At 40.4% G+C, this 18,448-nt stretch overlaps 1 protein-coding gene across 1 annotated transcript in view; it reads right to left on the bottom strand.

Moving 5' to 3' along the window:
• Positions 1-4,352: 4,352 nt before the first annotated feature.
• IPO5 (importin 5) overlaps positions 4,353-18,448 on the bottom strand; it is a 46,134-nt gene continuing 32,038 nt past the window's right edge. The window contains exons 16-26 of the mRNA XM_083168767.1: positions 18,233-18,365; positions 16,158-16,279; positions 12,737-12,833; positions 12,418-12,590; positions 12,099-12,210; positions 10,004-10,059; positions 9,557-9,679; positions 8,119-8,338; positions 7,797-8,025; positions 7,371-7,512; positions 4,353-5,160 (exon numbers count right to left, since the gene is read on the bottom strand). Of these exons, the coding sequence (XP_083024893.1) occupies positions 5,074-5,160; positions 7,371-7,512; positions 7,797-8,025; positions 8,119-8,338; positions 9,557-9,679; positions 10,004-10,059; positions 12,099-12,210; positions 12,418-12,590; positions 12,737-12,833; positions 16,158-16,279; positions 18,233-18,365 (1,494 nt within the window). The 3' untranslated portion in view covers positions 4,353-5,073. The remainder of the gene's footprint in view (positions 5,161-7,370; positions 7,513-7,796; positions 8,026-8,118; positions 8,339-9,556; positions 9,680-10,003; positions 10,060-12,098; positions 12,211-12,417; positions 12,591-12,736; positions 12,834-16,157; positions 16,280-18,232; positions 18,366-18,448) is intronic.

Here is an 18,448-nt window from a genome sequence, read left to right on the forward strand (position 1 = left end):
GGTCCATTTATGCTCTTGGGTTAGGCAGGGCGAAGAAACTTAGGGGCTGAGGAAACTTATGGAGTATGTGGATCCGGACTTAACACCACATCAGAGATTAATGATGAAGGGGCTCAGTCGGAACCTTCCACCAATTGTCTTGCAAGCAGTCAATGTTTGGAGATGGACTTGCAAGCTGGTCAAATTTAGGGGCCTGGACCCAGATACCTCTATTTTTTCCCTATGTACAATAAATGGAATTAAAGAACAGCGGGGGGGGGGGGGGGGGTGTATTTGGAATAGGTACACTATAGGACAATTGTATCAGGGTGGTATGTTGAAGTCTCTCAGCTGCAGGTACAGCCTAAATTGCCAGAGGAATTGTTCGATAGATATTTGCAAGTGAGAAGTGCTTTGGCCCAATATAACAAGAGATATTTGGAGTATGTTGAAGCCCCATGTAAGAAATGTATTAAACAACTAGGACCGGGCAAGCGGCTGTCTAAAATCTATGTTTATCTTCACTCCCATGTACAAAATGAGGAGCTGGTGGCTCTACGGCTTAAATGGGAAGAGGTGATCCCTCAGCTGGAGATGAAGGGCAGCACTATCTGCCCCAAAATATGCTACTAATTCAATGCGGATACAGCAGGTGCAATTCAATATACTCCATAGGATTTATATAACTCCAGCAAGATTTTATAAAAATAGCAGGTTCTGAGACAGATAAATGTCCAAAGTGTGGAGAAGATGGGACATTTTGTCATCTATTGTGGAAATGTAAGAAAATGGATGGGTTTTAGGAAGAAATAATTAAAATTATGGAGCAAATCAGAATTCCCCGGAGCTCTTCAAATAAAACCAATATGGTATTGGGGGTTTGGGAGGAAGGTGATATAGTGCGAGAACTGAAATCGTTGTCCAGGAATTTATCTGCTATAGCAAAAGTGATAATTGCCCGACAATGGATGGCTGTTAAAGGGCCAGAGGTAATGGAGTGGATTCATTTAGTAAACTCTACTAATGAACATGAGAATATGAATATGCCTCCCGAGGCTCGATTCATAAATTTTACAGTATCTGGGGATATTGGAACCAATCTGTTTATTATAAAACAATTAGAAATAGGTTAAAATAAAAAAATAAAAATTGAGTTAGTAATGTTTTTTGAAATATGTATTGAAATTAGCTGGTAATAAACAGTGCATTAAAGTAAGCTTGTCGGTTAGATATACATAATATTGGTTAGATATATTAATAGGAACACTTTTTGGTCCAAATTTTTTTCTTCTTGTATGTAATAAGCACATATGCACGAAATAAAAGACACAAATAATAGTAAGAATTTAAGTATTTCAAATTTAGAATCTAATGTGTGGAATTAGTTTAAGATAAATTAATAAAATGTAAATGTTCACTATGGGATAAAGTATAAATAAGATTGGGCCCATACTCGGGATTAAGGGGTTTTTCTGAATTATAAGAGTCTAAAAAAAAAGTTTAAAAAAAAGGTTTGATATATACGAGAAGGAGCTCTGAGTCATAAATAAGGGTTGTTTAAGTTAAGATACCTGGAATCTAAAAGCGTACTGTGTTTGGTAGGAGTTAAGAATTGCTAAGGGAGTAATTATGATCTATAAACTCAGATGTGTGTGTGCGTGTGTGTGTATGTAAGTTAGACGGGGAATCCTTGTTTTGTAGTGAATTTTATATGTTATATGTGAATATTTGTATAAAATTGAATATTTAATTGAAGATGCTCCACTGCCAAACTGTGAAACCTTTGATGCGGTTTCCAAATGGGTTTGTGGAGATGTGCATCTTATGTCCAGTGAGCTAAAAAAAATTGCACTGGTTCCAGCCCGGCAATCACCGCCTAAAAGGATTCTATTTTGAATTTGAGGTAAGCAATGTATCGAGTTGTCTGGGTTCGGACTGGAATAAAGAGCTACAGTCTAGGGAAACCGGTATTCTCACACTTGCCACTAACAGTCTTTGTATAGCTGTTCTAATAATCCATTGATTCTATGCCAAAACCGTTGCATCCAGTTGTAAAGAAACTGTTTGGAGGTTGAAACATTAACTTGTTTCCGTGGGAAACAATCTGCTGATCCCAGTTGCCCATGCAATTTTGAAACCACATGGCTTTGAAATCCAGTAGAAGGGCCTCAGGCGGATCGAAAGACCATCATGCCATTGGTTTGCCTGTGGACTTAACGTCTGATTGACAGAATGTTGCAGTGGTGGAAAACCTCTACCTCTCTGACCTCTAACTAATGTAAAGGATCCTCTGGGTCTACCCCTGAACTTAAAGAAACTCTGAAAGGATTGTCCAGTGAACATTCTTTTGGGGGGCGGTAGCAGATGAAGGTAAAAAGGCGGACTTCACTGTCAGTCATCTGGGAGATGAACTGGTTAAGCTCAGACCCAAAAAGAACATACCCCGTGTAAGGAAGAGACTTTTCTATCTCTGCTTCCGCTGGTAAAGAATGGAGCCTAAGAGTGCATCTGGCTGTAGTAGCAGATGCTGATATCATAGAACCTAGGCCTCTCCCAGAATGTTCTGCCAAAATAATCAGTTCTGCCAAAATAATCAATTCTGACCTACAATAGGGCGGTTTCCTTGCAGATTGGTAGAGAGTACCTCCAACCCATTTATCGATTGCCTTGTTGACCCATGAGCCAGACCAGCTTGAAAGTAGTCTCTAGTTTGAGGGCAGGTACCTCCTTTAAAAAAATAAAATAAAAAAAAGACAGCTACCAGGACAGGGAGTGTAGTTTTCCTATATAATGTAGACATTGAGGCATCAGCTGGGGGTGGTGTCCACTTGAGACAAAATTATGTTGGAAATGGGTAATTTAAAAAAAAAAACATTGAGATTCACAGGAGCTGTTAAGTTAACCATGGTTTTATTGGCTCTACCATTTTTACTATGGACACTGGAGCTAGAGGCTCAGGATCAGTAACATTAAAAGGTCCGTTTAACTGTCCTAATGAGTACATCAATGTTCTGAGCATACATTCTCTAGCTTCTCCTCTAGTATTTTCTGGGTCATACTAATGTAAAAATAGCCGTCTTCTTTGAAAGAGGGGAGGGGCTGAAGGCAAGGGGACCTGGGAAGAAGAAGAGTTCTAACCAAGGTGTCAACTGGCTTTACTAGAGCTGTAGCCCATACTGGCTAAATCAGGTGTTACATTGTCTACTTCCTCATCAACATGTCCAGAGGTATAGGACTCACTGTTACATGATCCAAAGAGAGCAGCACCTTTAGTGCTTGCACGTGAGAAGATGTACCTTTGTCATTCTCACAGCAAGGACAATCACACACACAAGGTGGATAAAGAAATTAGGCAAAAGGGGGAGATGAGCCACCAAACTCCAAATTAATACCCACAATTGTAATAGATATATCTATATATTCAAACACCTCACCACAATGCAATAGAACTCACTGTGTGAAAGCAAATCTGAGAGGGAAGCACTGAAACTGTGCAGGTCAGCGGAGATTGCACCACAAGTACATTCTCTGGAGTGTGGGTAATGGCGCTTGTCCATATGAGGACAGAAGCTCTGCAGGGAGGAAGAGACTGGGTAGTAGTGTGCATGCTGTGTACAGCGGCTTTAGACTCCTCTGCCTGGCCAGCATGCTGAAAGAAATGGCCAGGATACCACATGGCGCATGTGCGCCCTTACCTGAGCTCCGGACCCCTGGTGGTGTGGTATGAGCCACGGACCATTAACCCATGCCGCTGTGGCTGGTCCCCGATGCAGAGGCACCGGTGGCCAAACCAGAGAGGCACATCACAGGCAGTAAGGTATCAGCAAACTATAAGCTGTATCTAGAGGAAACTTACTGTGCATAAAAGGCATCTTAAAAACACAAACAACGGGATTGCCAAAATCTATAAAAGTATAACTAAACCCCTACTGGGCCTAAGCTAGCAAACAGATATAACCGGTTACATACAGGAAGCTGTATGTGATCGTAAACTTGCCAACAGGGGTTGTCAAACTGGTCTTCGAGATCTACGAATACACGTTTTCCAAATCACCTAGTAATGACTGCACCTGCTGTCATATGTTCAAACATTTTTCCACAAAATGCGTGTTAATGCACACACCCTTAGGCTGCTGCCCGTGATCACACTCCGGCCATTCACCAAGACCCAACAAACAATATACAGGAATTGTTTTGTTCCTGTATATATGTTAAAACATGCTGCATTCATTCCTACTATAGATCCTCAGGTTGAGTGAAAAACATGAAGTGTTGGTATATCTTGAGGACAGGTTTGGCCACCCCTGTTTTACAATGTTAGCCAATAGTTAGAAATATCAGCAAGATAGCAGGAAAAGATACACAGGCTCATGTTTGGATCTCATTGTTTATTCAGTTGTGAAGGAGATATTGCCAGACATGCCGGAGACATTTCACATTGAAGGGCCTGAAGCTAAATATTTTCCTGCAACAATCCACATATCCTTTGGGCACAATGCATGGGCAAAAATTAAAAAATAAAAATATGCCAATATAAATCTGTGCAAAAAAACTTTTTGAATACCATACTTAGACTTCATATTTCCCCAAGATATAGCATTTCCTATTCCACGCACGCAGAGTTAATACTATGTGGCGAAAAATCTGTCTTGACGATTATAACATCGTGCTAATTATGAACTCACCATACCACTGTGATAAATGGTGTGGGGAGCACCATTTTTAAAAGCATTGCAGGCCCTTTGGGTATATAGGATTTAAGTCCATTTGTCTTAAAATCTATTAATAGCACTCAGATTACTAAATTGCTGATAAAGGACAATGGAAGGTAGTTTCTTCCCAGCCACAGAAGGGGAGAAACAGGAGACACAGGATAGGAAAGGACAATCCTTTCAAAGTTGTTGAAGGCCTGCAGGAGACATCCTTCTTGAAGAATCCATTGTAACATTTCAGTATGGTGCATATCTTCCAATATGATGACCTGTAGAATAGTGGCCTACTAGCTCTACCCCTTCTTTTGCTCAAAACAAAACAAAAACCTAAACAGAAGAGGTAAGTATTCATCGTCCTCATCTATGCTGATGGTAGAGGCCTTCACGCAGTGATGAGCAGATCTTGTAAAGCCTTCTGCTGAACTGCAGTCAGCTGTGAGACACATTCTGTGAACAGTCCTCCAGATGCCTAAAAGAAAGAAGCCAAGTTAAATTCTGTATTATTTTAAGACACTGTTTTTGGCATGTAATTTATTACAAAAATACCCAGGGGTGTGACTTATTGACATATTTACACCTAACATCGGACTGCAGAATATCCATTGATTAATTAGGACTCATTCTTAAAAATTCGCAATGACATTTGTAACTGACTAATTCTGTACAGCAGTATGACAAACTGTTCAAATATTACCATAAAATAGTAACTAAAACTAAAATTGTGGTGGTTATTAAATGCTGGCCAATATTTTCAGTCAGGACTGTATTCAATGCCAGGACTCACCGCTGCAGGTTTGGCTCTATGAAAAGCCAAATCTGCATTTGTGAGAATGGCCGCTAAATTTGCGAATTAGCGCCCGTTTCCGTGGAGAAAGACATGGATTTACTGATCCGAAAGTCTGAAATGACTGGGAAGGATCAGAAATATCTGCTTGGATTAAATACCCCCCATATCTTCAAATCTAAAGGGAAAATACAGTTAATGTAAATGCAGCATATTTCGGCAGCAAAAACAGTTTAAAGGCCCATACGCACAGGGGTTGCCCCCATGCTGAGCGATGTGCATGCGGTGCACCAGCAAAATTAAAGCATACACAGTAGCATATAATTGTAGAAAGTCAACATCACAATTACATGCGATAAATGAAGGCAATAAATATAATTTAAAGCCAACAGATAAGTGGTTGATTATTTTGTCATAAGACAAGGCATCACTCTTATAATACACTTAGGGGGATATTCAATCTTTGTCGTGCACCCGCAGCAATCTCCCGAGGGGGAGATGGCTGCGGGGCCCTATTCAATGCTGTCTTCCCCGACAGCATTGAACAGGGGTTTTGCGCAGAACGAGCCTGACAGCACAAGCTGTCTGGCTCGTTCTGCCGAGAAAAGCCGGAAATAGGCGAGCTCCTGGCTGGAGCTAGTCTATTTTCGTCATCAACTCGCAGCCACGCCCCCTTCTCGCCGTTAGGCGGCAGGGACATTGAATCCCAACTGCCGAGCTCCAGGCGAGCAAAACGAGAACGGGACAGGGGCACGGCTGTCGAGCTTGCTCGACAGCCGTTCCCCTGACATTGAATACCCCCCTTAATACCACATAACCTCTTCTTGAACAGATATAATAATAAGACTAAGAACATTGAAACAGTTTCTGACACACAGTTGGAGAATCATGTAAAAAAGGAGGTGCGTTGTTTTGTAAAGTTGCTAGATTATACCAAGACGTTACTTGAACAGCCGTTCTGAGACAGTTTTTTTGTGGATATTGGTAGAGATCTTACATAAGGTAACCAGATTGCAAAAAAATTCTTTGCTTTTGCATCTTTATTAGGTGACATCTCCAGACAGTCCATTTGAAAGGGGTATGAGACCCGGGGTATTAATAGTGAAATGGATGTGTTCGACGATATCCATTGTAATAAAATGGTTTCGCGTGTCGCTGCGGCTATGTTTGACATTAATATTCTCTGTCCTGCTGATTGATGAACCGTGTTGGGTATATATCCCATAATGCCCATTCAGGGGTTGCAGTGAAGGGAATGTCGTATTGTGTCTTACTGTATGTACATACTGTATCCCAGAAGGCCTTTACCTCTGGACAGCTCCACATGCAGTGCAATATATCTGCGTCGGGCACCTTGTATTTAAAACAGCATGAGTCAACGGCAGTGCCCATGATCAGCCTTTGTTTCAGAGTAGAATACACACAATGTAACAGTTTGTATTGCATCTCCATGTATGAGGCTAATATCATTGTTTTATCCAAATAAAAGTACTTTTAAGAAGGATTTTATTTGAATGTGTCCATAGCTGAATTGCTGAACTATAGAGAAATACTGTAGATGGCAGTTCAAATCTCAAATAAGAACAAAACAGTTAATAGGATTCATTTACCACAAAATAATAAATGTAAAATTGAGTTTGTATTTGCGCTATAAGCTCAGGGGTTCTTGAACCTAATGGTCATGTTTTCAGGATTTAATCATGCACAGCCAAGTTAATATATTTTGGAGGACAGTAATTATCCCATCTATTTCCACAGACATAACCACACAAAATGAAAAGTGTGTGTGGGTACTTGTGGATAGCAATTGACAACCAATGCTCCAGCTAGCAAGCCAGAAAGCCTAAGCCCAAATTTCACCAATATCCACCTCTAATCTCACTAGATAAACTTACCTGAACTTGTCGAACTACATTAGCAAGACGTTTTCCACAGACGTCTTCATTTTTTATTGATTCATGGACACCACCATCTGCTATAATACTAAATATTCTGGGTAAATTTGAATTGTTGGGTCCTAACACAATAGGGTTGTTACTGTGGAGGGACAAAAAAAAAAATTAGAACTAAAAAAAAAGTCAAATTTAGTGTGCTTGATCACTGAAATTAGTGGCGGCAGAAACATTCCTATAGATTTCAAATTTTACACCCTAACATAAATGACCCAAAAGTACTGTAAAATGTTGAAAACAAACCGTATTGACGAAAAAAAAATAAACAGAGCTCTATTATGCAGTTTAAATGATCTCTATTTACAGAATTATCAGTTGTAGCACAACTCTATTGCCATTAGTCAGGACAACACAGAATTTGGCACTAACCTTTCTATGAGGTCACACAGGAAGTTAAAAGTATGGACGGCTTCTTCTTTATCCTCATGCAATGGCAGCCATGAAAGCCAATGTGGGAGGACCTCCTCTACATTGACACAGTCAGGTCTGAACTTCATGATTTTTCCTACAGCGGAGATGCAGTTTTCTGTTGCATTGACATTCTCTTTGGTTTTGGAGTCAGGGGCCTGTATTACACCAACAAGTAGTGGAAGCGCTTCTAGAAAGCAAAACGAGGAAAAAAAAAAAAAGACAATTGAAAATGCTTGTCTCTAGAAATGGTTTGCAGTACACCTATAGAGAAACTGCATACCTGTGCAGAAAGGATGATAATTATCACCACCACACTGTGCCATTACACCAATGCCATAAGCAGCCGCCTGTCGGACCTCTGGACTGTTATCACAGATAGACTGTAGCAGAGGTCTCAGGAAGTACTCAACATATTTGAAGGAAGTGGGACTGCAATGCTCAATAACGTCATCAAAGATACAGAGCCCCCACTGTCTGTCTGGCCACGGCCGGTGAGGACACTGGAAGGGATTAGAGAACATCAAAACATGTAAAGGATTTAAAAGGAGTGTTTAACACTATGCAGTTTAACCCATTGAGTGCCAAGTGAATTGTCAAAATAGATGTGAAAATTGAAAGCATACATTTTATTAATCATAATGACGACATGTAACATTTACCTTACACAGGAAATCAATTCTTTTTTACACAACATTTATATACCAAATGTGAGCTACATTGGAATTTGTAGCAAATATATTGAACATCACTCAGAGAGAAGTTAGCACTCAAAGGATTAACAATTGTGTGAGACAAAGACTAAAGCACTGCGCTTTAGTCTTTGGGTCAATTTCAATTTTTTCCCCAAAATCAAATGGTTTTCAGCCACATTCAATACTGATGCGCAGCCCTGGGGCATTGAAATGTAATAGAAAAAATATATAAATAAAAGACTGTAGGCAAGACTACAAGACTATACAGAACAAATCAGTACTATAGTCTTAAGCTGTGTACACATGCTTAGATTTTTCCCTGTTTTCGATTTGATTTTGCTTATAGAAGCAAAATCTAATCCACATCGAATGGTTTTTAGGACACTTGATCTACATTCAATTCTATGCGCGCTCCCGTTTTCTCAAAATCGAATAGAAAAATCTACTGTGCAGCCAAGGAAATCTCGAATTCGATCCATTAAAAATCAAGTGAGTACATTGTGAAATCAAATTGAATGCAAAAGTACAGATCTAATGCCAAATAGAATGGGATGATCTAATGCCAGATCTAATAGAAAATCGAATCTAACACCAAATCTAAGCATGTGTACAGGGCTTAAATTAAATGTGTACACTACGCAGTGTGATTCAATCCCTGTGTATGGTGCTTAAGACCTGGCCTGCATTCTTTAACTTCTGGCAGCAGGGCTGCATATCTCTCCAAGTTCTCTATGAATCATATATAAATTAACTGTTTAGTTATAGTGAACTGCATATGGTACAAAGCAGAACAGAAACAAACATTCGCAAGTGGGCAGGACTGACAGACCAGGATGCAACCAAAGGACACTCCTCCTTCTGCTCTACAGCCAAGTTTAGACACCATCAACTCAGTACTATGTGGCGGTACTGGTTGTACACCCCTGAATATGGCCTTAAGTAGCAGCTAAGCAATATATGATCACAAAATGAACACTTGACATTAAAGTAACAAGTGGTATATAGCAAGAACACAACCAAACTTACAATCAAATTTACAATTAATGGCAGTAACTGTTCAAACCACGGCAAAACCTTCTCTTTGTAGCTGCTAAATATAGAGTGCAAAATGTCTGCTACTTTAGTCAGAATGTAAACATCATTGTCGTCCTGTGAGGAAAAAAAATAAATTGTTATGAGTTATTAATGTAGTACTGCTTCAAGTCCTAAAAATAATGTAGCACTTTTACTGCAAGTTAAAAACATTCCACACTAAGTAAATCCACTATACATATATTGCAGTGCACAAAGATACCCCCCAAGCATACAAAATTAAATTTCCTTGGTATATCTATCGATCTATCAAGCATGTACACTGCAAGGATACAGAAAAGTTAGTAAGTTTAGAAAAATGAAGTCAAATATGTATTAATTTCAATTTTGGGACTGCAATTCTAATAACTGCAACAGTCAAGTTAAAACAGCAAAACGTACTTCATCCTGCAAGGACTCCTCAACTTCTTCATCGTAGTCTTCATCTTGTCTTTTCACTACCATCAAAAAAAAAATTTAAGTAAAATGAGAAAATCTTGCCAAGCCAACAATCAGGGTATTTCAGGGTATATTAAAGCGGTTTCCCATTACCAACATAAAATATTTCATTGGCAAAGTGAAATGATTGAACCACAACAGTTGTCAGCCGGGAGATTACAATTATTTAATTTTCAATTGTGATATTTTAAGTCAGGAACAAGGCGCAAAATATCAGCATAAGCCAGGTACTAATGACGTTTGCATAGCATAAAAACTTTGAATGCCAATATTTGTATGTAAATTTGCAATTAGTCATGCCCCCTTTCTGACTGCACTAAAAAAAAACGGTATTTTGCCATTTAACTGTTTTAAAACGGTAATATGTGCAGTCAGAAAGGTGCAGAGTGATTTTAAACCCCCCCCCCCTCAAACCCCCCCCCCCCTGTTTTTGGAAATAGTAAAAAAGCAGGGTCCTAACAGTTTCAAACCTATTTATTTTGCAGTCTGAACACGTCTGAAACGGTACCCAGGCAACAGTGAACACTATTGGTCCCCAGAGCAGTGCATATTTAATGAGCTGGCCGCTCATTACATATGCACATATGTAATGAGCGGCCGTCTCATTACATATGTACTGCGCTGGCTCAGAGCCGATCAGCTACTGCTCACTGTCAGACCCCCTACCCCTTCAGTGTCCTGCAGCTCTCCTTCCTGCCTGCAGTGTGGGAGCTCCTGCTGACAGTCTAGGTGCGGGCTCAGGTGCCTGATCCCCTCTCTCTATACCTCCAAGAGGTCACTCCCTATTGCATCAACGGGATGTCTCATGCTGCTTTCACACCGCAAACCTGTTTTAGACCAGGTATTTATATGCGATGTGAAAGGGGTTAAACTTGCTCTGACCCATTATAAATACCCGGTCTAAGCAGGTTTTGCGGTGTGAAGGCAGCATCAGTTTGCTCCAGCATCATGCAAAAGCTACTAGATTAATATGGAAGGCATTTCACTACTGGAAAAGTTCGTAACCTCGAAACGTGAGACCAGAGTGACAAGGGAAAACCCCAGCATGTGCAGGCTTCTCAAGTCCAAAATGCCTATTAATATACATTTTTGGGGAGATATCTAGTACTAGGGTTGGTTAATGAACTATGGAGATCATTTCCATTTGTGCGAAAGTATGTATCACGCTCCCTATAATATAGACTATTATATTTCATTGCAAACTGAGTTCAAAGGTTTTTCAGAGAGGAGTGTTTAACAAGAAAGGACTAGCTATAGGACCAAACCAGACAAGTGTTGTTCAGTGGAAGTCAAGTGTTTTTCGTCCTTGCTTCCTAATCCTTGGAAAATACTCTAATCTATGTACACATTGTCCAGCTAATACTCATAACGGAGGCATCAGTGCCTCCTGCTATAATTCATATGCTGTTTCTTATATTCATAATTGAGACAAGTGCCATCTGTTATTTTGAAATTATGAAATAGCTTAGTAAGGATTTCTGCAACATACATAAGCTGAACTCTCAGTGTTAGATAGCCTCGTTCTTGGAAGAAACACTGACTGCAGTGCCAGGAAGATCGGAAACCAACTGAACCTCTTGACGCAGAGGGCGGGGCTCAAGTTTGCTGATGTGGATGCTGTATTGGATCTGCTGAATTAACAAATAACCTTATCGAAGTAAACAAATAAAATATTGTATATTCAAGTTGTTTCTTGAAGCACTTTTCTGGGAATCAACCCATCTGAGTTCCCTCGAACTTAACCCATAGGTAACATTATTTCACTCGTGGAGTAGCAAATATTCAGTAAGATAAATAATATCAGTGTGTATTATTTAGGACCTTTACAATGTATCAAAAAAATGTTTTATTCAATATAATCAGGTCAATAAAACCACAGGATTAAAAGCCTTTTTTTTCCTCCAAAGTGATAAACTTGTGACTGATTGCCAGACACCTACAGACTGGTGCATTCACAGTTTTGCAAACTCAATGCTTTAAATCAAGTGTACATGTATACTACCAGCATTCTACAGCAGTTTCTAGCAGTACTGTATACCTTGTCTCAGTTCCTGGTTTTTAAAGTGCTCTTCTAATTTGCTTTTGAGTATGCCTCCAAGTTCTTCAAAGTGTTCATTGTTCAGACAGCCATCTCCCATTACCTCAATGCACTGCCATGACAATATTGTACAGAGGATTAGCATTTTAATGCTTAAACAGTCTACAGTAGACATCTGAGAGACAAATCTTGAAACGTTTAAATACATGTAATATATAACATACAAAGAGAATAGATTGACATTGTTACTACTGATCCTTTAAAAAAAGAATGCAAATTTTATGACTTCAAAGAGAAATAATAAAAAAAAAAACTTTACCTTGGCAAAAGAGTGCATTATTTCTGAGAGAACATCAGAGTCTGGCTCTGTACCAATTCCCTTGATTAGGGCATCACACATGAAATGCCACATCTGTGTTAGGTAGTCAGGGCCACGCACCCTGGCACACTCCAACAATAGTGGCATGGACTCTGCAGCAGCAACTCTTACACGTACAATGGAGTTAAGGAGAAACAGACCATTTTTGGGAATCTTTTAAAAACAGGTTATAGATAACATTTTTCAATACAGTACAGGTTTTAAAGTATTTTACATGGCATACTGTCAGCTTTAGCAGCAATGGTTTCAAAAAGGATATCATCATGAAAATAAAACTTAAGCAGAGGAACCATTAGTTTTACAACTTGTTCGGTATATTCTACAAATCCTTCCTTCAGTTCTTTAGCATAACAAACCTGGAGGCATAAATCAAAGTATTATATACAATACATAAACTAAAGTGAAATATTAGTTCAGAAACTTCCATGCAATCCTAATTGCATCACCATACAAACCCAAGGTAACCTGATGAGTGGTATAGAAATATGGCAATATGAGAATAGCACTAAGCACAGCACCAAGAGGTGGTCATAGGGGGTTATTTAGATCTGACCACTGTTGGGTGAATTTGCAAGCTGACAGATTATAGAGCTGTGGTAGCCAACTCCAGTCTTTGAGAGCTACCAACAGTTAATGTTTTCCAGATCTCCTCACAGAGGGGCAGATGTATTAAGCCTTAACAAGAGATAAATGCAAGGGTGATTAGGAGAGATAAATGTCCAACCATTTCAAACACAGGCTGTAACATGGCAGTTACCAGGTGATTGGCTGGATGTTTATCTCGCCTGATCACCCTTGGATTTATCTCTTGTTAAAGCTTAATACATCTGCCCTAATATCACAAGTGAAGTAATTAACTACACCTGCGGATCTGTTAAAATGTATCAGTGAGTAACGAGTGCACCTGTGCAGCAGCTAGGTGGTCTGGAAAATGTGAACTGTTGGTAGCTTTCAAAGACTGGAGTTGGCTACCCCTGTTATAGAGCATGCGTCTAGATCACACCGAGCATGGACAACACCAAAAAGCAACAAAAAACAGTGATTAATCTATTCCCAATCACCCCCTAGTTTGGCTGACAGGAGGTCTCCATTTGGGGGTGGAAACCTGCCGTTTCCTGTACATGTCAGGCATGCCAAGAGAGGGTCTGTGACATCAGCACTGGCAGACTTTGAAAATCATTCCATGGTGGGCGAGTTGTAAATAGTTTTGCAACTCAGTGATCCATTAGCATGTCATTTGCAGACTTGCACTGGGGTCTCAATCAGGACCTTATTCCAATCCCAAATTAAGCTTAAGGCTCAATGTAATGGATTCATACTTGCAATAAAAAAGTAATTCTTCCCCTTTCAGATGCAAATAACCGCATGACGGGGGTCGGACATTTCTGCTCACCTTATTTTGACATGGCATATTAAATTGTGCAAACAGATTTTTTTACATCAGTCGGGACTTTGCCCTATACACACTAGAAAAGTTTTTAAGTCTTGTGAGTATGCAGCGGATCGTCTACAGTGTATGGGGCTTTACGTTTATTCATCAGTTCATCTGCTTGTCTACGGCTTGGCAATTTAACACGTCACTGTCCGAATCAATTTTCCCACTCTGGTTCAGCAAGGACTATAGGATTTAAGTTTGAATCCTAGACTTCCACCGAAAGCTGGGGCACCCATGTTTTTTTTTTTTTTTTTTTTTTAGCATAAGTGGGTCAAAAACTAATAAGCTTACTCTGCTCTGGGCTAAGACACCCCTTATCGAAGAACTAAAAAGAGACCCAAGCTCTTAAGACTCCACACAGATAATTTTAGCAGTTTACCCATGCAGCATAAAGGTCAGAGTTAAATGCCCAGAGCCATTCAATTAGCTAATGTCCTGTGCAGTAAACCTGCCGCCAACCCACAGATTCTGGGTTAAGTATCCAGAATGTATAGTTTAACCCCCACATTAAGCTCCAGAAAATGCACTTGAAGCTAATTTTTCTTTCACAGCTCCCAAGGATACAAGGAAAAATACATGTTAAGTCCATCCTCTGAGTTTTACCACGTTGGGCAGCGACATTAACTTACTAGCTCTGGGCAAAAGGTTTAGCGGTGTCAGTTTTCAAGGCACAACCCAAACCCCTACTACACATTCATCCCTTGAGTTTAGGGGAAAATGTCACACAAGTAACTAGCTGCACCATCTCTCTGCTTGGTATCCGGATAATATCTTAACGCGTGAAATGGTCAACACTTTTTTTTCCAGTGTAATTATTGGACTTTCATACTTTACAATCCACTGTCAAAGGTTTGATTCAATGGGGTGGGCAACACAACAGGATGTTGAAAATTATTTTAATATCACCTGGTGGATAATGGTACCTCACTTCTGCAAAACTGCTTCCCCAGACACTTGTGGTTAACAGCGGACAGAGACCCAGACAATCAGCTGGGCTTCAACACTGCCAGCAGGGAGACGCACACTGCTGAGTCGCAGGGAGACACATGGCAGCGTTACTCCACAAGTGTCCAGAGAAGTGGTTTTGCAGAAAGTGAGGTACCATCAACCACCAGGTGCCTCGCAAGCCAGATGATATAAAAATAATCAGCTTTTTAAACAGCATATTGGGTACTTATGTAGTATCTGGGCTGCCGATTTCAAAATCGGGTCGGATCGGGAGATCGCATCGCATCGCATGCGACCATGCGATTCGATGCGATGCGATGACCCGATTTTTCCATAGGAATCAATGTTAAAATGGACTGAGTCCATTTTAACATGGAATTCAATGGGAAAAATGGGTCCTTTTCATACCCCTACTATCCAAGTGGGCATGGAGTTGGATATAAACCTGTGGCGAGCGTAGCGAGCCACCGAGCCCGAAGCGTGGCGAGCGAAGCGAGCCCCGCGAGGGGACGAATACCGTCCCCTCGCGGGGCTCGCTTCGCTCGCCACGCTTCGGGCTCGGTGGCTCGCTACGCTCGCCACAGGTTTATATCCAACTCCATGCCCACTTGGATAGTAGGGGTATGAAAAGGACCCATTTTTCCATAGGAATCATTTTAACATTGATTCCTATGGAAAAATCGGGTCATCGCATCCGATATCGGATGCGATGCGATGCGATGCGATATCGCATCGCATCGCATCTGATTGTATGCCTTAACTTAAGGCATACAATCAAAAAATCGGCAGCCCAGATACTACATAAGTACCGCATATTGTGTTGCCCACCCCATTGCATCCAACCAATTACCTTTACTATTGGCCAGACACCAAAAGCTATGCAAAGCCATTCTTGTACTTTTATATGCTGCAGTAAATCAAATACATGCCTCCTACTGTTTATTTTAAGCTTTATCCATACTAATTTGGTTAGTGTATAAGTGTTAAAATATATAAAAACTTTAGCATTGTTTTTTTTTTAAATCTTCCAAGGTGGTCACCTTCTTGTTATTAAACCCAATTTTTTTTATATAGATATTCTATTATTTTTACACTTGTGATTATTTCTGCCATATGTGCACCTTAATATAGCTCAACACTTTTTTCTTTGAGCCGACATCTTGTGTAACAAGGTCTCAGCATCTTTAGAAGTGTACATCTTGGTCTTAGCTGCTGTTTAGAAATACTTTTATTCATACAATTACACCATTAGAAGCAAACAGTGCCTGATCAGTAAGTTTTTTTCTATGATACCTACCAGCATTTGACATGCAGTTGCTTTTTCTTCAAGTCCAGCAGTTTTAATTCCAAAACTTTGCTGATCCCCCAGGTTAACAAATTCCCATCCATCATCATCTCCCATGCTCTCCATATCTTGTGCTGTAAACAGCAAGAAAGCAGAATTTATATCTGTAACATAGTACTACGTAAAGATTTCCAGAGAAATAGACCAGTTGAAAGGATTCAATATTTGAAATAAAGCAATAATAAAAATAAAGCACTTTAATTTACTGGACTTTTCACTAGGTACTAAACCAATAGTCTTGCACTGGCACACCAGGACCCAGTCTGCAGTGATCTCTTCCAAAGCAGACATACACCACTGTACTATTTCCCGTGTTGCCAGAATCAGCAACCCAGTACAGAAACACAAATGTAGTTTCTACAACACATTCTGGCTTTGTACCTTTTGACGTGGACACATTTGGGCTAGCTCTAAATTCCTTCTAGAACATAGGTTCATTTTTTTTCTTTGAAGTACAATTTACATTTGAGAATTCAAATTGCCCCTGCTCAACAGATTTTGAAACCTGAATATTTTATCATTCATAGTTTTCCAGCAATTGGGTTTCACTGAACACCATTTTGACTTTTTTCTTGGGAATAGTTATCCCATATGCTCTTAAACCCTCTAATACCCCTTTCAGACATACGACCCAGGGAATTTGCCTGCTCGGACTCATGAATTTGTAATTTGGGGTTTTGTTCGAGACCCCCTTTCACAGTTTGCGGGCAAACAATAATGAGGTCATGCAAAGGTGGGGGGAACCCTTTAAATGGTCTGGGTGTGGTTCCCATAATGCACTGCTGGACTCATGGCTGAACAGCACGTGTTTAGCATGGAGGTGGATTTTTGTGGTGGAGTCGCTGTTTTACAAAGCAAATGATGCTCTCATGGAGATGCTCATCTTGTTCTTAATTTCATAAAGTTAAAAAGGAGAAAGGACATTTTTTTGGGATGGAGAGGGAGACCAACCGCAAACATTGTGTACACCAGAGAAGGGCCTTTATCATGACACCATATCTCATCCATATCGAAAGGGCCAGATATCAGACATGGTGAGAGGCCTTCTGGGCTACTGTTGAGGCATTTACCAGTGGAAGGCTTATTTAAAAATGTTGCATGGCCTCTTTAAATTACCTCCTGGGACTCCTCACCCCAGCACTTACCAACCACCACCCCACTGGAGACAACCCATTTACCCAAGCAGGAGAAAAGAGTTTTTTTTTGTGGTGGTATGTCACCCCTTGCGAGTACCGCACAATCTCCTGCTTGTTTGGTGTTGGGATCTCCACCACTGTGTTTTCGTACGTAAGGTGACCAAAGCAATTCTAGACACCATGTATTACCAGTTTATTGCCCTACCCCAGGGGCAGCAACTGGATGATACCATGTCTGGTTTCCTGCACTGGAGTTACCCAACTGCTTGGGCGCAGTGATCCAAGCAAAGGGGATCGGGTCACACTAATTGGGGGTCCATGTCTACATTGACACCAAAAAATTAGAAAAAAACTCATGTCTACCTTTTTCTTGATTATTTTTGACAGTCAACCCTTTGTGATACCTAGATACGGTCTATCTAATAAGCCACAACCCTACAAATAACATTGAATATTAGGGAACAGGTTCTGCTTTCCGGATATATTTACCCAATTATCCTGTGTGGAAATCACTCTACTTTTCTTCCAGTTTATATTCTCAGTGAAAACATTGCATACACAATAGACGGGATTGGTATGAAATCCGGTGGTCGGAATACCGGCGTTCGAAATCCCGACAAGGGGGGGGGGGGGGGGATGTGGATCGCCCCCCCCTTGTGGGCGCGCTGCGCTCGACACGCAGTAGGCACGGTGCCTCGTTACACTCGGCACACTAATTTATTCTTCCTCTATGGGTGTCGTGGACACCCACTGAGGGAGAAAGTGTCGGGATTTTGAACGCCGAGATTTGAACTGCATCTCCAATAGACATGGAAATTCTCTCTCTCTCTCATTATCACACAGTTGTTAGGTCAAATAAAGAAAACAACCTAGGGGGGAGGGAAGACTTACTGTCAAGAAGAGCAACCTCTGGTTTTATAGATGCAGTTTTCATGAGAGGACCCATGACCACAGGGAGGTATTGCTGGAACTCTTTCCCAAGGATCTTACACATACGAGCCCAAGCAGAAATCATGTATGAAATCTTGGGAAAAGCAAAATAGACAAATAGGTGACCCTATAGATTATTCTTTCACAAAAATACAATGATCACAATTACTTTTGGAA

This window comes from Crinia signifera, chromosome 2 (assembly GCF_055691185.1).
Source record: "Crinia signifera chromosome 2, ASM5569118v1, whole genome shotgun sequence".
Lineage (NCBI taxonomy): Eukaryota > Metazoa > Chordata > Amphibia > Anura > Myobatrachidae > Crinia > Crinia signifera.